The sequence below is a fragment of the Onychostruthus taczanowskii genome, unplaced genomic scaffold, assembly GCF_017590055.1.
Source record: "Onychostruthus taczanowskii isolate IOZ18803 unplaced genomic scaffold, ASM1759005v1 scaffold47, whole genome shotgun sequence".
NCBI classification, from domain to species: Eukaryota; Metazoa; Chordata; class Aves; order Passeriformes; family Passeridae; genus Onychostruthus; species Onychostruthus taczanowskii.
In genome coordinates, this window is record NW_024502236.1 from 3,217,717 (window position 1) to 3,237,863 (window position 20,147).

The 20,147-nt window shown below is 40.6% G+C and overlaps 1 protein-coding gene across 1 annotated transcript; it reads left to right on the plus strand.

The window, feature by feature from the left end:
- The first annotated feature begins 51 nt into the window (after positions 1-51).
- Positions 52-19,560, plus strand: CUNH21orf91 (chromosome unknown C21orf91 homolog). Its single transcript, XM_041414793.1, has 5 exons — positions 52-300; positions 726-855; positions 13,758-14,273; positions 17,433-17,495; positions 18,538-19,560. Exons 2-5 carry the CDS (start codon positions 732-734, stop codon positions 18,696-18,698), a joined length of 864 nt encoding a protein of 287 aa, XP_041270727.1. The 5' UTR covers positions 52-300; positions 726-731; the 3' UTR covers positions 18,699-19,560.
- Positions 19,561-20,147: the final 587 nt, after the last annotated feature.

A 20,147-nucleotide genomic window follows, 5' to 3' on the forward strand; every position in this document is an offset into this window, starting at 1 on the left:
CCCGCCCGCCCGCGCGGCGCAGACCAACTGCTGCGGGGGGAGCGCGGCCGCTCTCCGCCGCCCCGTGCGCTCCGAGGCCCGGGGAAACCGGAGCTCCTGGCTGCTCGCCCTTCGCTGCCCAGCTCCGAGGCGACTGCAGACGCCCGGGTGCGGCGGGGCGCGGTCCGAGCCCGCTGGTGCCCCCCGTGCCGCCGGGCCGTGGTGGCGGCCCGAAGCGGCGGGCGGTGCCCGGCGCCGAGAGCTCCGGCGGCGGCGGCGCGGGAGGGCGGACAAAGCGGAGCGCGGCCGGGGCGGGCGGTGGTGAGAGGGGACAGGGCTCGGGTTCGGGATCGGGCCTGGAATTCGGGATCGGGCCTGGAATTCGGGATCGGGGCAGGATAAGGGGTATGGGGTAGGGCAGAGCCGGGGATGTCGCGGTGGCGGGGCGTCCGCGTTGCCGGCGCTCGGAGGAAGGAAGGGAGGGAGGGAGGGGGCAGCGATGATGGAGCTGGTGATGGAGTTGCTGGGGAGCAGGACGGGATGGACGGGGCAGCCTTCGGGCGAGGGAAGGGGGAAGTCTTGGGTCCCCGCTGTGCGGCCTGCCTCAGTTTCTCTAAAGGGAAAACTTTGCCGGGACGCTCCCGCCCACGTCCGGGGCCCTCCCTCCCGTCGGCGGCGCGGACCTGCGGCCGGGTGGCTCCCGCGATAACCCTCCCGTCCCTTGTCGCCGCCGTCCCCCTCCCCAGGGCACTATGAACGAGGAGCAGTTCGTGAGCATCGACTTGGACGATGACAACATCTGCAGCGTGTGCAAGCTGGGCACCGAGAAGGAAACGCTCTCCTTCTGCCACGTCTGTTTCGAGCTGAACATCGAAGGTAGGACTGGCAGCAGGAGCCTTCCTTGGCCAGCCCGGCCGGGGGCTGGGCGCACAGCCACCTCCTCAAAAGCTTCCATCGGGTTGCGGGTTTGGAAACGTCTGTCTGTAGGTAAAGTTTTAAATCGGTTTGTTTTCTAGCTCGTTTCTGGTAAAGGTGGGTGCTGCTCCTCCAGACGTGAAGGTGAGCCCCCTCTTTCCAGAGCCTCTGAAGTGCCCTGGTGTTTATTCCATCCCCTGGCATTAGACCTCTGATGTTGTGCTTGGGATCTGAATCACGTTCTGCCTTTATTCAGCGGGTTTGCTCAATAGTTAGAGAGGGTCTGTGTATAAAGCAAGCTTAAGTTGCAAATTTTATAGCATGATATTTGGGGTTTTTGGGAGCGGATCACTTTGCTTTCACTAGATCTGCTCAGGGGAACGGAATTTTTGTTTTCATAGTTTCTTTTTGAAATTATGAAATAAATTTCAAAATTTATTTTTATTTTAATAAAATGTTGGTATGTGTAATGTGATAAAATAGGGTTCATTATCAAAGCTTCCTAAAGTCAGCAGATTGTAAAGTAGGAATTTTTGCCATCTTTTAAAAGACTAAACTTACAGAACCATTTTGGCTTCTACAATAGTATTTTTAAAATTTTAAACCTGTTTTGGTAAAGAATTTCCCCACCTTGTTGCTTTTCTTCATGCATGAATGAGCAGTAGATTATCTTTGTCCTTTTTTAGTCAAATTGCTTGTCTTTGGAGCAACAAAGTAATTTCTTCCCCTTACATAGTATGGTCTTCCCCAGTTATATGTAGATATGACTATCCAGAGTAATTTATGTTGCGGTGAGGCAATTGAATATGAAGATCTCTACAGTTATGTGATTAGTCCCATCATTTCTGTTATCATTTCTTGATAACAAGTAGTAGACTTTTGTTGCTAGTAGAGGCAGTGTATTTCAAACTGACCCCTACTTTGGTACTTCAGAAGTAATTGTCATGCTTTTTGCTTTTATTTAGAAGAGACTTGCTTGTGTACTTACAGTTTTTGTTAAAACTCAAGAGCAGCTGTCTAACCTAAGACAACCTGTCAGTTCCTTTGAGTTTTCTTATTGCTGTAGAATGTTAGGTTTAGACTGCTCAGTATGGAGAGAGGATGTTTCTCTCTCTAGTCTTTAAAAACATACCAACACAATGAGAATTAAGTGCTTCCATTACACTTCTAATCTAGTTTTGTTTTGAAAGTGTTGAAAGTGATAGAACACATTAAAAATTTGCTGGATATTTTCTGTGCTCTGTTGTTTGAGATAAGCTGTGGATTTGTCAAAGCTGCTTGTTATGGCTGTGACTTTACAAAGTGATCATGTGTTTTAAGTGGAATAGGTTTGGGATTTTTTTGCTCTAAATAGCCTTGATGTAGGAAAGACTTAATCTGTGCACACCTTTGCATAATCTTCTAAATTTGCAGTTAATTTTAAAAGGAGGCTGCATGGAATAGAATAGTGATAAAAGCTTCCCTGAAGTTACACAGGCCATTGTAATTCTTTTATTTTGCATAATAAAAGTATACATATCTTTGATCATGTTAACATCAAAATGCCTCCATTTCTGATAGTCTGTCTTTTGTGTGCCACTTTGAAAAGATGTACTGTTACTGCTCATAGGGAGGAGAGGCTTAAAGGTGGCAGAGGCTGTGTCAGTGACTTTTTATATAGAGTGATTATAAGGCTTTTTAGCTGAACTACTACATGAGTCAGCTCTTTACCATACCTATGCTTTTTCTGCTTTTGACATATCTCTACATTCCTGTATTTTTTTGTGACAAAGATTGATTTTTATATGTCTCAAATAAGTCTTTTGGCAGCCCTGGGTAGAGCATGAACTGAGTGATTCACTAAAGCAAAATGTTATACTGGATGTTTTGATACTGACCTCCTGGTTAGTCCAGATGCATTAAAACTTGTTTAACAAAATCATCTTCAAGATGCATCAACTCTTGTACATGTGTTATCCCACACTTAAAAGTGAGTGTCGATCTCGCTGATAGTTTGTCTTTTTATGTAGCATCATATTTAAAACTGTCAGCGATTAAAACTCATACATATATTAAGTATTTCAGGAAGTGAAGTAGGCAATTCTAAAATGGTACTCATGCAACAGCTAAGAGAGGCTTGCTCATTTTTGGTGTTGATGTGCATGTGGAACTGCTCCCTCAGAGAAGCAGGAAATAGCTGCTGTTGGAGAGCAGGCAGGCTATTAGTCACAGCTCAGCATCTTGCAGGATGCTTGAGTACTCCCACTGTTTGCAGCACCCTGTTAACTTCATGTGTTAAGTGCTGTCTGACTTAATTGGAATGTATGGCACTTCTTCCATCTTTCCTGACCGTGCAGTCTGCACCAGGAACTGGGTTGGGGTAGAAAGGAGTATTACAGATGGATGTGCAAGGACTAGCAGTGGGCTTGGCAGTCTTAGGTTTGCAGTTGGACTCAATGATCTTGAAAGTCTTTTCTGACCTACGTATATTTCTGATTTGTGAGTCTAGGTATGAAATTCTGGAAGTAGGCTTCCCAGCTTTCTTTTTTTAGCAGGGCATCATATTAACAAAACTGCTGAGGACAATTCTGTTTGCCCTCATGCCAGCAGCATGTGGCTGCTTAAACCTGGACATGGCAAATCCATGTGCTGGGAACTGATGCAGCTGAGCCCTCGAAACAGACTTTCTTAGGTGTCAGTGAACAAAATACTACAGAAATATATTTTACTTAGCTGCATTTAATTACAGTGTAATCTAGTGATGGTGAATCTTTGCAGCTCCTGGCATCTGTGAGTTCAGCAGCTGTACAAGTTTGCCTGTGTCTCGATGGTGATGTTGTTGATTGGCTTGGGTCAGTAAGAGGAGGAATTCGAAATGAGGGACTTGGAGACCATTCCTGTCTCTAATAATGACTCATTTCTGGCTTATTGTTATGACATCACTCAGCCCTTACTTTCCTGACATTGGAGTGTTTATTTGTAACCTTTATTATGTTTGGACAGTATCTTGGTAATGTTACATAACTGGGGGGGCTGGGGGGAATTGTGCTTCTTTTATAGTCCTTTATAGAGAATACTGCTATGTAGAAAGCTCAGTCTGTGGTCTGTCTTGGTTAAATAACTGTTGAATTTCTGTTTAAGGAAGTCGGTTACTGTGCCATAAAACCTTTGGTTTTTATCAGATATCAGGTCTCCATCATGATTTTTCTAATATAGTGAAATAAACTGTGATTATGCTTCTTACTAAGTTCAGTTAATTCACAGAAATGCTGGTTTGAGTGTAACTGGGAGATCAGCTGTGGTGTCTGTCCCAGAATTTATTCAGGAGTGATACATATGGATTATAGGATCTATTTCTCTGAAGCTGACTGAAAGAGCGATAGCAAGGGGAGAAGAAAAGATAACGTGGGCATTGGAATAACGAAAGCCAATATGCAGGTTTAAACTTAACCGTGTTAAATGTCATCTGTCTTTCTTGAACAAGGAAAGAGCAACATGCTCAGCAGAGTTTAATAGTTCTGGTCTTCAGTCTAAAAGGGGTGAGAGAAATGTTGTCTCTGGAAAGGACAGTATTTTTTTCCTGTTGCACTGGCTCATCCAGCTCACTTAGTTTGAGGATTCACGCTCAGGGAAGCTGAGTGTACTAAGCTACACCTGAATACTTCTGTTGCCAAACTAGCTTTCGTGTCTGAAGGTTCGTAGTCAGATGATATAACACAACAGAATATTAAAGTGCTTCTTAAAGTTTAAAATATGCAAAGTGCTTACATGTGAAATACTAAACATTTTGAAAAATGAAGCTGATTGTGGACAGTGTTTTTCAAGTTGTACATAGGATTTAGAATATCTTGGTGGGCAGGATCTGCTGGACTTTAATGTTGGGCTTTGTTTGCCCTGTGCAGATGAAGCAAGCATCAGAGATGGTGCATTGTTTGCTTTTCTGAGTAGGTGTCACAGTAGTAATCAGTGGATTGAAACAGGAAATGTTTTGAATTCATATGTGGCTGGTTTGCATAAGCCAGGAAATCACGTGTTGTGTGTTAGTGGAAACAAAGTTCTTCTTTTTAATTTCATTAGAGTATGAGAAAATGATTATTTGAATTCTGCTGGCAGAGATACAGTACTAACACCAAATCTGCAGTGATACTTGAAGGGTGGGGAGAAATGTATGAAAACTGGAAAATACACGCTTGTGTATATATAAAACTGTCTTTAAATGTATACATCAAAAAAACAAAATCCTCTGCCTGAATATGGTGTTTTGAAACTCCAGTTGTAGCATTTCCAAGTTGTGGATGCTCCATCCCTAGAAGTGTTTTAAGGACAGGTTGGATGGAGCTCTGAGCAAGCTGGTCTAGTGGAAGGTGTCCCTGCCCATGGCAGGGAATGAGATGATCTTTAAGGTTCCTTCCAACCCAAACCAGTCTGTGGCTCTGTGTGACCGTGCATCCCATGTCTCACCCCTCGCACTGCAGCAGCCAGAGGGTCCTGCCTGTGGTGCTGCTTAGAGGTGGTCAGGTTTCTTCCCATGGGAAGGCATTGCAGAAGGCAGCTGTGTCCTGGATCCTCTGGACACCTGTGGAAATCCCAGCTTCAAGATGCTCATACTTCAATGTTTTTGTTTGAACATCAAACTTGGAAGTCTATAACAATTATGACTTACGTTTGCATTACATAGTGTATCTGTCTTTAACTGGGCTTATGCTGGTATTTCTTAATGCAGTTATTTAAAAACATGCATTTCTTCACATTCAAGAGTTGTAATGGAGACAAATGGTAATAGAAGTGGAATAGAAGTGATTGTTTGAGATGATTTTTTACTCTTTTGCTGTCCAGTGCTGCTAACTACAATAACATCTTGGAGAATGCTGGCTGACAAGCAAACTGGCTCACTTCCATTTCTGTTTAGAGCTCAACAGCTGAATGGCAAATGACAGTTCCCATCCCAGGTGCTGTAATATAAGAGACAGTGTAAGTACTGGGCATCCGTTCCCCTGATTTATGTTGAAGTAGTTAGGTTTACATGGTCTTTTAAAGTGCTGATAGACTCAGCTTTTGAGACAATTTCAGCATCAGGTTAGTGCATCTGAGTCTCCAGACTGAGACAAGGATGTTATAAATAAATCTGTCTTACCACATAGCTTTTTTCCTGTTAAGGTCTATAAAATCTTATATAATATTCTCATTCTGTGTTCATTAAAAAAAAAAAATTAAAAGGAGGGGGTGGGTTTAGTTGTTGCAAACTGTAAGCACTCAAATTTCAGTTTTTTTCCTTTTTACACCCTACAGAAGAATATCTCACTGAAATAAAATGTCTTGTAAGGTATAGCTGAAACAAGTGGAAATCACTGATTTAATTCTGTTCCAGAATATTACACATCCTTATTTTTTCAGTGTTAATGAAATGATAAACAGTAAAATAGATTATTCTGGCAATAAAAGCTAAAAATTTCCATTGTTGCCCTTTAGACTAGACAGATGAGAACTTGTTTCAAGGTAACATTTGCACGCCAGGGGTATGACTCATTTCTGCAAAGTTGAATGGACATGTGAAATTAGCTGCAGTTTCCACTAAAACTCTTAACTACAAATGCAAGTCTGAACATGATTGGAGATGTTATTCTTACTCTGAATGCTGTACAAGTACCACTGAGCAATGCCAAGCTGTGAAGCTGTTTCAATAAATATATTTTTGCATTCTTAATGTGCAATTTTGGGAGGTTTGTCCATGCAAACAAGATAATTTAGTATTTATGTTACCTGGCATCATCTAGACTGCAGAAATACCAGCTTATGACTTCCACTCTCTTCCAGGTCTATTCAACTGATTTTTCTTACAAAGTATGTGGCATAATATTTTCAGTAGTGAAGTTTTCATCAGAGTGCATTACTTTGTTTAATACAGTAGCAAATTCTTCTTAGTAAAGCAGTTTATAAGGAACATGATTTTTCAAAATATATTTAAGGGGCCAGCTGGATCTCTGTTCTGTCTGATATCTTTGCTCTGTGCTAAAATACAAATGAGCTGATAGGAATGAAGTAGGAGGTGATTTGTGTGCACGCTTGATGTATGGAAAGTACTGGCATTATCATATGAAAGTGAGGAGAGAACTTTAATTTATGAACAAGATAATATCTAGTATTTGCAAAGTGTCTGGTTTTAGAAGTTAATGAATGGCACTGGCATTTTCCTTCTAGCCAGTCTAATAAATCATAAGATTTAAGTCTCCAATGAGATTGCATGTAAACCCTTAAAAATAACAGTTGGCTTTACATCTTGTCAGGCAGATGTACTGGAGATACACATCTCTAATGATCATGCTTTTCACTGTTGGCAGAATTGTACAGCTGAAGAGTATCAGGTTTTTGTCATTTAGACATGTGGATAACTTGTTGTCTTAGGTTATCATGGGCTGCTTTTGTCTCATGCATTTTGAACAGGTCTTGGGATCTGCTTTTCTGGGAACCCCCCCTCTTTCAGCACTCTGAACAGCCTATGCAGCAATGGCTTAAAATAGGTTAGACATGAACATTGAATGACTTGTGAAGCCTTTCTGTCTGCTGCAGGTCTTGACCCTGCACACAGAGTAAACCACACTGGAATGTTGGGTGCTAGTTGTTGGTTTTTTTGGGTTTGGATTGAAGGTACTCGAGACGGTAGTTTATGTTTGGATTTAGGTGTTTATTATTTTTTATTAGTAAAACAGTCTCACTATTGTGAGTTTGACAGTTTTTTATTAGAAGGTACAAAATGGTTAACAATTTTTTGTTGCAAGGTTTTTTAGACTAAACTATTCAATTAGGAACTGACACCTAGATTTATTTTTTTTTAACTTAATAACTGATTTTAAAGAGTCCACAATGCAGACTTTTTTGCTCAATTACAAGATGCCACCCAAACCCATGAAGAAGGAAGAAAAAGCATGAAGAAGAAACTCAGGACAACACTCTGTCCTCTCTATCTTGCTTCTATTCACAACATACTAAAATTTCTCACTAAGTGATACATCTACACCACTCTCTATGATTTATTACACACTTTTGTGGATTCTAGTCTATTTTGAAGTCTAGGAAACTTTCTTCATGAATGAGGGCCAAAGTTAGTGCTCCCCTGGGGGTCAGGGCACCCCAGAGCAGAGAGAGAAATATTCCTGGTGCTCTGTGTTTCCACACTGGAGCTCATCTGACCTTGTGTTCCTAGTGGACACGCAGATGTCCAGGAGCAGTTCCATGAGCTGGCTGAACATCCCTGTTTACAGAGTGCTGCTGAGGTGGACAGCTGAGGGGAGCAGCAGCTGGAACATCTGGGAACACACAGTGAAGACCAGGGCTCTGAAAGTGGGCACAGTCACAGGCCAGGGTTCTTGCCTACCCTAGGATTAAAGGAGAAGAGTGGAGGTGTCTGTCACAATTCCCTCTGGAGTTCACTGTTTCAGGTGAGGTGAATTGTGCCTGAGAAGCATTGCTTCACTGGCTGTGAAGGCAGGTCTCCACAGCTAACTCAAACTGGAGGCAGAAGAGATAGTCAGGTATAAATCTTACTCATAAGTACTTGTAAATTCTTTAAGGAGGCTTTAAGTAACTAATGGCGTAGTTTAAACTCATCATTGAATATTCATGTGTCTACAAGTATTCCTATTTATTTTAGTTCATCTTAGATTCAGGGGGAATTATCTACTTCAGCTGCTATTCACCATTGCAAAAAACAATTCATTTACAGCAGTACATTAGAAAATGCTAAGAAGGGAATGTAGGCTTTCTTTAATGTTATTTCCAACTGATGGATCTGAAAGACCAAATAAGAAGTTTTGTTGCTTTGTTTTGTTTTGTTTTTTTAAAGAGAATAGCAAACAAATGAAAAAAATCCCACTGTTGAAGATAAGCAGGCTAATGATCACTGATTTTTTTTCTATGGAAACATTTGTGAAGGGATGTGGAATTACCTTATTATTCAAGAATATTCCTTTTAAATTGGACTTGTTGATTGCTATTCTAATCTCCAGATAGGATAACTCTTCTAGACAGCTTTATATAAACATAAACAACCATTTCACTTTTAGTTCTGTGTCTTTATAATGAAGAAGAGTTATACATAGTTCTCAGTGAATCAGTTGCAAGGGCAGAAATAGTCCTTGTAGGTTTCTTACCCTCAAAAAAGCCAGAAAGTAAAAAACTTTAATATGATGGAAACTTTCAAGTACAAATGCCTTAAAATGGGGTAGAATTTGTTGAGATGTGATTGCTCACCTGATTATCTTGTAAATATTCTCCCTGATCTCAGCTACTTTACAGTTTTGGAAAAATAGAAGTTACAAAAATGTGTGTTAAACAGCCTGATTGCTAGTCATGCATTTAGAAAATTACTTTGTAGGAGTGGATTAAGAGTCATGTTGACAGGCTGCCTGGCATAGCTTATGAATTGAAAGTCAGGGTTTGGGTTGAGGGGTTTTTTTTTGCCTAAGCATTAGGCACTTATGTAGGCAGTCCTGTTCTTTGAGTCAATATGCAAAGATATTGTTGAGTGATACGTTCATATTTCATCTAGGACACATGAGTTGCTAGAATCAGAAACAAATAATGGATTGTAAGCAGTTATGTTGTTTTATGATTTGTCTGGAGGTTTGGCATCAGCCTGTGAATCATGTGCACTTGAGGAATGATCTCTGGCATGAGCTTGTTTCTTAATAGCATCTGTGCTGTCTTAAATTTGTTAGATATGGTCTTTAGATATTAGTGAATTTTGTGGGATTTTTTTTTTCCCCCTGCAGATTAAACTTCTCGGTGTTGTTGTTGGGTGGGGTATTTTTGTTGCTTTTTGGGGGCTTTTTCCCCTTCTCTGAAAAAGTAAATTTGAAGCTTAGGGCATAGTTGGACAGAGTCTGCAATCCTGTTCGTGGAAAGTAAGACAAGGAGCAAATGTACACACCTGCAAATGGGGGAGTAGGGGGGTAAGTTGATGGTTTTATGATTGCAGACTTGAAGAACCAGACAAAAAGTAAGAAATATTGAGGTTGATATTAGCAAACAGAAATGTGGAGACAGAACCGAAACCTGGTGAAAGTCCCCGAAACTCACAATAGCTGTTTATCAAAACTCCAGTATTGCTTCTTGTTTTGTACAGAAATCTTGCCGTGCTTTATTCATCTGTTGGTATATAGTGTTGAATAAAGCAATAAAACTGAATAATTTTTATATATCACTTGGTCCATGCCAGCTCACCAGATTGTAGCTTTTTCTGCAGTTGTGATGAAGGGAAAAATATGAAGTAGTCTGAGTAGAGTATGAAATCTTCCCAAAAAGAAGTGGACATCTTTTCTGCCTCATAAGGCTGATGGTATTGCCCACAACAGAAGGATTTGTTCCAAAGAACCGTGCCCTAGCTTGCTGTAATTCTGGTGTGTGGTTGTTAGTTTGTGCTGGCACAGCAGCTGCCGTCCCTGCTCAGCTCTTCCAGAAGGTTGTGGCTGATGTTCTCTGCATAGGAAAGGACTAATTGTCACCTTAGGACAAAAGAGAGATTGATGGTTGTTTTAGTTTCGTGTGTGATTGTTACAGTAAAAATCCATGCTAGTTATATGAAAGCTGAAGCAGGTATGTTAGCAGTTCTCTGCAGAACTGGTTTGGATTTGCATATTTTCAGTTCCTTACTTTGTTCAAGATTGCTTAGATAGGACCCCTGTGGAGGTTTTGTAGTGGAGTAGAGAAGGGGTAGGATGTAAATTCTGATCTTGTATACTGGAAGTGTTTTGTAATAACCTGCCCAAGCTCAGAAAGAGGGACATTTTGGCTAATGTGTGGCATATAAATAGCAAAGCTTAAACTCTTGAAGTAGCATTGGTTTTTTTTCTTCTGTAATAATTGCTCATTTCAGGCACTCTATTACTGAGTTCAGATAAAATAGATCTCTTTGAGCGGCATGCCTTTAAAATGGGCAATGTTAGCAATGTTCAGAACTCTTAAAAGATAAATTCATCAGAAGGAAAGACTTAAATAACCTTGAGCTTAAGACTTGGACATAATTCAGTTGGGGCTTCATGAGGTCATGCTGCTCTCATTCTTTTTTTGTCTAACAATTTGTGTGTTGGCTATTTTGTGTGGTCTCGTGCTCCTCCCCTACTGGATAAGCAGCATTTATTCTCATTGAAATAATGAAGCAGCCTCAAAGGAGTTTCTTTTTTTAAGTATTCTGTCATTTGTTGTGCGGGTGTGTTTGTTAGGTGGGTTCCTGAGCATTATTGTATGGAAAATTGTGCAAAACATGTTTTTCAGCCCATTGATTCTTTTCTTTAAGTAAAGGAAAGCACTATGAGCAGCAGCAAAGTAGAATGTTGAAGAATTACTTGGGTAAGGCAAGTAACACTTAACAAATCACTCTAGTTTTCTAGGGTTTGTAGTGTTGTGAATATATTTGCCTTATAATTTCACTTGACATTGTTTGCTTTCCCTTGATGGCTTAAAGACTTAAGGTTTCCATCATGCTACTTGAGTTAAGCAGGCTTGCTCTATTTAAATGGCGCTGATAAGTCATGAAAACAAATTACTTGCCTTTCTTGCTTTCAATAGAAACGTTTGTTGGGTTTTTTTTAAGTGTCTGTAAAGATAGAGAGGTAAAATAGCATTGCAAGTAGGCAGCAGATAATGCAGAGTTTAAGATAAGTTGGTGAGTATTCATTTGCTGAAAGGTTGAAAAGTATTTTGAGATGTGGAGTGAGAATATTGACTGCCCACTGAAAGGGGGCACTCTGCCCCCTAACTCTTACTTCTGGAGTAAAGAGTGTACTTTACTCCAGAGCTTCCTTCTTAAAAGTTGCCTCTGGTTAGTATGTGAGTTTCGTTTCTTCTATTAGTTACCTCATGAACAGAAGGAACATCTGTTTTCATGAGTTTACCTTTTTCCCCTGGTGCTAAGAACAAAATTAATTCCACTGCTGTTTTCTTTTATTTTCCAGTTTTTTAGACATTTCTGCCCCATAAATTGTGTGCACTCTCAGAAACTCAGCCAGAAAATAAAATTTTACCTTTTCAGATTAGTTTTGAGAGTAGTGTGGGATTTTGTGGGATTCAGTAATTTAACAAAAACACTGTATCACTTTTTTATCGTATGGGATGGGGAGATTACACTTTACCAGAAGAATTTAGGAGCGTAAATCAACTAGAACTGAGACTTGTTGTAACATGTAGCTTTGTTCTAATCATCTGTAAATGTCTCTGTTACCAGGTTTTGTTACCTGTTGCATTTCATGGTTTTTCTTTTTTTTTAATCACTTTTCATGGCTAAAAGATAGGATTGCTGCAGTTTGGTTCATGTTGCCTAGATTGAGATCCAGTTACATTGTTTGTTGTTCTAAATACTTCGGCATTAGCACTTTCAACCTCTGATTCACAGGCATGTTATTGTTATTTTCAGTGACAAACTTATTAGACAGAATTGGTTTTCATTGTATTGAGACCCTCCCAAGTAATACATGGGGTACTGAGATAAATGACAAACTGTTTATTATTCTGGACTTGGTTCTAAATCTACTGTGTATGTGAAGAAAAATAAATATCCACTGAAGTTGCAGAACGTCGTTTTGTACTGGGGCACTATTAACTTTCTGGAATAGTCATTTCTCATACCATCTGTGTTCACTCACCAACTGCAGATCTTCACAGATTGTGTTCCTTTTTAACCTGTCAATCACTAGCAGTTACTTAGAGGTTTAAGTTACCTGCTGTAGCTATTTGAACAGTCTTTGAGGGAGGATGAGCAAAGAGGAGAATAAACATCCATCTTGTGTGATGTCATGGTTTAACCTCAGTGGGATGGGGAGAGAATTTCAGCTTGTGGGTTGAGACAAAGACAGTTTCAAAGGGAGAGCAAAAGCTGCCCGTACAAGCAAAGCAAAATAAGGAATTCATTCACTGTTTCCCATGGTTGGGCAGGTGTTCAGCCATCCCCAGGAGAGCAGGGCTCTGTCATGCATAACGGTGACTTAGGATGACAAACGCCATCACTCCAAACATTCCTCCCTTCCAGCTTCTTCCCCCAGCTTTTCACACTGAGCATGATGCCATATGCTGTGGAATATCCCTTGGGTCAGTTGGGATCAGCTGTTCCACCTGTGTCCTTTCCCAGCTCCTTGCGTGCCCCCAGCCCGCTCGCTGTCAGGGTGGTGAGAGAGGCAGAGACGGCCTTGACTGTGTAAGCCCTGCTCAGTGATAATGAAAACACTGCAGCACAAATCCAAAACAGCCTCGTATTACACTGTGATAAAAATGAACTCTATCCCAGCCAAAACCAGCACACCTCAAATGAATTTCAGGACAGTTTAATGTTGGGCAGTTGTTTAATAGAGCTTGCTTCCCTAGCTAGGCTGCAGGCTTGTACCAGTGCAAATAATAAACTGTGACTGAAATCTGAGCTACGTTTGACCACTTGAATGAGACAAGGCTGCACCCTGCAGTATTTGAGCAGATGGCTCATAACATTATGCATAGAAGATGGGAGCTGGTATGAGTGCTGTCAGACTGCTCTTCAGGATCGTTCTATAGAACTTGCTGGTACACAGTTGGGTTTATTTTACTTCTGCAGCTTATACACTTGTGTGTAGGGGGCATGCAGCATGTGTGAAGTTGTCAGTTTGCTTCATCTCTGTCACTGTGCAAGAGGCACACGCTGAAGTCCTGCTCCAGAGATCATGGTGTGCAAAACACTTTGTGTGACAAGGACTCAAGCCTGAGGGAAACTTCACAAATTTTGCACTGTGAGGTACCCTTGTTTGCTTCAGTGGTAAGACTGTTAGTAGGAAAGCATCACTAAAGTTTTTGTTTTCTTGGTTGTTGTAAGTAAAGATATTAAAAAACTAACAGTAAGTGAACTTCTTTCTGTTATGTCTTTACAGGAGTACCAAAGTCAGATCTTCTACATACAAGATCTTTAAGGGGGCACAGAGACTGCTTTGAAAAATTCCACTTAATAGCAAATCAGGACTGTCCGCGATCAAAGCTCTCTAAAAGTCCTTATGCAGAAGTAAAAAATATCTTGAGCAAAAAAATTAACTGGATCATACAATATGCACAAAACAAGGATTTAGACTCTGATTCTGAAAGCTCAAAACCATCCCAACACCAGCTTTTTAGCTTCAGACATCAGACTGATAGAAAATTACTCCCACAGTTTGACTCCCCAGTACCCAGATACTCTGCAAAATGGATAGATGGGAAATCTGGAGGCATTTCAAGCTGCTCACAGACTCTGCTGGAACCAAGAGAATCCACTGATTTCAGACTCGGTGCTACCTTCTGTTGCAGCAGCGTTTTGTGGTCCAACCGCAGCCAGGTCCAGAAAGCTGAAAAAGCTGAAGGTGATTCACTTGCTAGTGTTCACAGGAGACATCCTCAGCACAGCAGGGAGGAACGTGAGTATACATCCATTTACACACAGCCTAGCAAGCAAGGACATTCTTTCAAATACCTATTGACCATTTTGTGTCTCCACAGGGCATTAGTTCTCATCCTGAAGTCCAGGATACAAAATCTGTGGGGAAAAAAGAGCTACCTGGCTGAGCAAATAGGGTGGTTTGGCTGTTCTGTTTTGGTTTGTTTTGTTTTTTTTTACTCATGGCTGTAGCCCAGTGTGATACAGGACATGTCTAATTTATGCAAAAAATTTCATTTCTGTATGTCATTCCTGCAAGTTGCACAGCCCTGGCTGTGGAGGTGGAGGTTACTCAGCTCCTGCAAATCTCTCTCTTAGTGAACTTGCACAGTGCCCTGAATTACATTTCACGGAGACCTGCCCTAAACAGCAGAGGAAATTAGAGGTCATGTAGCAGAACAAACTTGTGAAATAATAGTACAGACTTTCCAGTGCATTTTACTGGATTTGTTTTTTTCCTTGTGTTTGTTGAGCATAAGAAACTGAGAAGGCCCTCCTGCCACCATGTCCTCCTAAAGGCTGTAGCAGAAAACCTGAACTATCTTTTGATGACTGTGGTGATGCTGAAAATAACAGAAAATTAGTTTCCCTGTTAAGAAGACCACTAGAAGAAATCTTTAGAAAAAGCTAGGATATTTTAGTGTCTCTGGAATCAGGCTGCATGAAATGTGTTAGAAATAGTTTCCTAGAGGTATGTGCTGTTACCATCCTGCTTTTTAGGCAGCACTTGGTCCTGAACTGGTGTATGTCCACTCTTACATTTGTAGATGAGGAAAGTAATTGGAGAGGGTTTCTGAATTTCAAAAGACCTGAGAAAGAAAACAAAAGCACTGATAAAATATTCCAGGGAAAAACAGATTATGAAAAACAAGGTCATAATGGAATCAGAATGTCAGAAGAGTCAGCGGTACTGTAAAAAGTTGGAATTGGCTTCTTTAGTCTCGCTTTTTTTTAACGAACTGACAACTCTGTCCTTGCAAAGCTGAGTCATTTCTCATTCTTTATGAAAGGATTTTACTTAACTGCTGCATGATGTGTCATGTTGCATTTGTAGTGAATTAGTAGCCTTAAAGCCATAAATCACAGCAGATACTACACTGGGCTGTTTGACCACCTGTCCACTGGAGTCATAAATTGGGATTACATAAATCAGGACAGCATATGACAGAGGAATTAGGGAAGCTTGACCCGGTTTATGGGGTTGTCTAACTGAAGTTAGTGACATGGAATTTATGTCCAGTCTTTGATTTCAGGATGCAGACCTAAATCTGCACTGAGCACAATAGCAGGTTTTTTCTTCTGACTACATAATACAGCTTTGAGGCATTTTTGCTTGTATCTTGCAATATTTACCTTTAAAAGACATTCATTTGGAGGCTCTATGATTAAGTTTGTATGTTACATGTAAACTTAGACTGCCAGAATTAGGTACCTTCTTATTGGAATACTTTCAGTCTTAACAACATAGCTGTTTACTGAAAAAAGTATTAATGGAAATGTAAATAGCTTGGCCAGTATTTTTTCAGTTTGCCTCAGCTGTGGATCGAATAATATTTTACCATATAAATTCAGTACTCTGTTCCTTCTCCCTTTCCCTTCTCTATCAGAATAATGTGCCATGAAACAGTCCTGTCCCAAAACACTCACATGAAACATGTGAACCAGTCTGTCTGCCAGATGACAAAATGTTAATGAAAATACTGAAGAATACTACCACTGGGTATAAAAGGGGGAAAATCTTGACATTTTTAGCTGTTAGTTACTATATTAAATTTGGTCAGGGTTTTTATGGTGCTTAAAGGGTGGTAAAGTGTGAGAAGGGTTTTTTCAGGTTTATTGATAGCTGAAGGTAGGAAGGAGCACCATTTTACCTGGCTGATGGAGGAGAAAGGTGAATCTGTTTTATTCTTAGCTGGGATTATGTCTTGAGTACCAGGTCTTAGCTGTTGCCAGCTTCTTTGATTTGGCAGTACTGTCAGCAGTTTAACATCCCACAATTGCCAGCTGTGAGAAACTTTGAAAGAGAAAGCTTAGGATAATCAAATAATCCAGTGGGTAGCTAAAACCCATCTTTTTCAGAATTCAGGACTTTAAATTTGCCATGTAGAAGCCTTTTGCACAGAGAAATCTCTGGAAAAAAGCTGCAGCATCATTTTTTCTCTCAAGTATGCAATGACAGCTTTGCTAAGCTGCAGCAGAAACAGCTTTGCTGAAGTTTAAGAACAGTATTTTAGAGTTGCAAGGTCTAAAAGGCTGTGCCAGTGCCCAGTACCCGCTGTGGTTGCCCAGTACCCCCTGTGGTGTTCAGATTGTCGCTTTTCACCATGGTGACAAGGGCATCTCAGCAGCAGCCATGGCACCATGTGTGTCCACTGCTGGGTTGAGGGAATCCTAGGAAGCAGGCCAGTGCTTCCCTGCTGTTGATCAAGGGCAGTGAAGAACGCTTTCACAGTTCCCTCCTCTGAGGCTTAATGTGTATTTTCTGTGAGGGTGATCAGTGCACAGAACCTGAGATCCAGAAGGGCTTTTGAATGATACAGAGGATCTTACAGTTCTCACCAGGAGCACAGAAGAAAACCTCTTTTTATATGCTGGTCTTCATATCAAGCCAGGATTGTCCTTCATCATTTGTCACTGAGATACTCAGTACAAACTGTGCAAGTTATTCCTGTATGCATAAAGCACAAACCTTGATAACCAAAACAGGGAGCCACATGCTGAAAATTCTGTCAGGAAGTTGCTTCTTGCAGGCAGGACTTACCTCAGAATTGTCCCCTTTTAATTGTCCACAATTAAACAGCTGTGCTTTCATGGGTTACACTGGGGAAATCATGTTTTACAGTCAGGGGAGGGTATAGTATTTAAATGTGCCAAGCAGTTCTGACTCTGGATGCTACTGTTTTTAGGGCTTTGACATTGGAGAGGTTTTCTAATGGAGTAAATCCTTGTCTGTGTCAACATTAAAAAGAGAATTTTCAAACTTTCCCCAAATCACTGATAAGTACTGTTGTCTCTGACTTACTGCCACGCATCTCTTGATTATTAGGATTCAAATAGGAGAGATCTTGAGAAAGTCGGAGTCTGCTTAGGGATGCTTATGTGACTTTGGTAGTAGTAATAACAGATTTTATTGTTGCAGTGACTACAATGACTCTAGGAGAGCTAAAGCAACTTAATGAAAAACTGCTCAAGCAAATCCAGGGTGAGAATTTTTCAATACTCTTTGTTTTGGGTTTGTGGTGCTTTGTCATAAAAAAAGGTCTGGTTTTAAAAAAGAAATTTTGATTACTTTTCTGTCAGTTAAGTTTTTAACTGATGTCTCTTGTTTTGCATGGAAATGTGTGATATAGAGAGATTTCTAGGTGCTTTCATTACGTAATCTGCTTTGGTGCTGCAAATTGGCACAGTATTCTCTTTAAGAATTTGACTAGAACCATAGAATTGTTAAGGCTCATTGAAAATGACCCTTAAGATCATCAAATGCAGCCATTAACCCATCACTGCTAAGGCCCCCACAAAGCCAAGTGGTTCTTAAATGCCACATCTCCATGTCTCTTAAATCCCTCCAGGGATGGTGACTCCACCACTTGCCTGGGTAGCCTGTTTCAATGCATGACAACCCTTTCCATGAATAAATGTTTCCTAATATCTAATCTAACTTTGACTGGTGCAAACTGAGGCCATTTCCTCTCATCCTGTCACTTGTTACCTGGGAGAAGAGCCTGATCCCACCTGGCTGCCCCCTCCTGTCAGAGAGTGATGTCCCCCCTGGGCCTCCTTTTCCCCAAGCTGAGCCCCCTCAGCTGCTCCTCATCACACTTGTGCTCCAGACTCTTCCCCAGCTCCGTTGCCCTTCTCTGGACATGCTCCAGCACCTCCATGTCCTTGCTGTGAGGGACCCAAAACTGAACACAGGATTGAGATGTGGCCTCACCAGTGCCCAGCACAGGGGGACAATCACTGCCTTGGTCCTGCTGCCACACCACTGCTGATCCAGGCCAGAGTAAGCTTTGTTTTCAGTTCTAAACTGATCCACCTTGGCTCAGGTTGTCTATAACTAGAAACAAAGTGATGCTGTTCTGTTTGCAGTGCATACAAAGCTGTGCTGGAACCAGGAAAAGCAGAACTCCTGCACATGATCCCACTTAAATATCTGTGCCTCTTCCCCAGTGTTGTTTGTCGCTGCTTCCTAAGCCTATGTCAGTACAGGGACCAAGTGCATTGACCCAGTGCTGTTGTTGCAGATGTGTTTGAAGAGCTGGCACAGCAGGTCCAGGAGAAGGACTCCCTGGCCTCCGAGCTCAACGTGCGCCACATCGCCATCGAGCAGCTGCTGAAGAACTGCTCCAAACTGCCCTGTCTGCAGATGGGAAGAGCAGGGATGAAATCCAACGTCCCCATATAAAGGGAAACAACTTCCATCCCCCCTAGAGCAAACTGTCCCTAACAGCATTGATAACCATTAAGTACAGCTGCACCCATATTTAGAAGCTTTTGAGAAAACTTGGGCAGCTTTCTCTTTGTATTCGTAATCCATGGGAAATCTTTTTCCATTTTGGGTTTAACAAAAAGGGCAAATATTTTGGGTATTAAAATCTGCTGTAATAAGGTTTATTCACATTTGGGGATTATTATTTTTTTCCCATAACTACGCATGAGCCTTGAAATGAATTCTGTGTTTTGTTTATGATAAAATAGTTTCTAGCAAAGAATGACTTGAAGCCTGTAAACCTGCCTCCTTCTTATGGAGGACAAAACAAAAATTTGTCTTTTGATCAGGTCTGATCCTGTTACATCCAAGAGAGCTTTAAGGGGAGAACAGTATTAATGAAACTCATGTTTTCTTATTTATTATGAGCAATATTTTATTATTGAAATTTTATACTAAATAAATATCACTATTTTAGGTACTTTTCCAGGTCTCTTTATAAAATGTCTGAGTTACTCTGTGTAACGTTTATGCCTTGTGTATGATTGTTTATCCTTTTTCAGGTCTGTATCTTTCATGATACAATTTTAAAAAGTATTGTTTCCCAAAGAGATGAATTTCACATGTTGAAGAAAAAACTTTAGTGGTGTATCAATTATTTTTATCAGCTTTATAACTGAAGAATTTGGTTCGTGAGATATTTAAAAAAGCACAGCACTTGCTTTAAATTAAAAAAAGAATCCATACTTTGGTTTTAATGCATAGAAGTTGTTTTATATGTGTGAAATTTTCAACGCTGAAAAATTACTTTGACAAAACTCAATAAATTTGTAATACTACACTGCCTTGTTATGATTTCTTTATTAAGTTGGATCAGACTGATAAAATGTTTTAATTTTGAAATGCAAGTAGCAATGGTGCATAATAAATCAGAACAGCCTTTGTATTTTTTTAAACTTATATCAATCTACCATGACAAAAAATCTTAGTTTCTGCCAAAAATACTGCAGGGCTGCATTTGAGTAGCTGAAAGTTGCTGAGTTGCACTGAAAATATCTGGGGGAGGATGGAATGAGAGGAAGATACAGACACACACACACAAAAAAAAGTTAAATTGTCTATGTGCTTTTAGCTCTTTAAGTGAAAATGGGGTAACTTCTATAGCTGAGCTGAAGGCATGACTAGCCATGAAGAAAGGTTTAGGTTTGGTTTTAAACTCAAGCTGAGAAATAAGCCAAAGTTCAGAGTAGGTTTATTGATTGGCCTGTGTGTAGTGATAACTGGGTGTCATAGGACAGGTTGGTTTTAATTGTGGGTTTTTTGGTTTGGTGGTTTTTGGGTTTTTTTTTGTTTGTTTTGTTTTGTTTTTGGGGTTTTTTTTTCTTACATATCCTCCAGCTGTTCCAAAGCCCCTCCACAAATGTA

Coding starts and splice junctions, on each gene's coding strand:
- CUNH21orf91 (XM_041414793.1), top strand. CDS start 732: ATGAACGAGGAGCAGTTCGTGAGCATCGACTTGGACGATGACAACATC. Junction 856..13,757: donor TTTCGAGCTGAACATCGAAG/GTAGGACTGGCA, acceptor ATGTCTTTACAG/GAGTACCAAAGTCAGATCTT. Junction 17,496..18,537: donor ACTGCTCAAGCAAATCCAGG/GTGAGAATTTTT, acceptor CTGTTGTTGCAG/ATGTGTTTGAAGAGCTGGCA.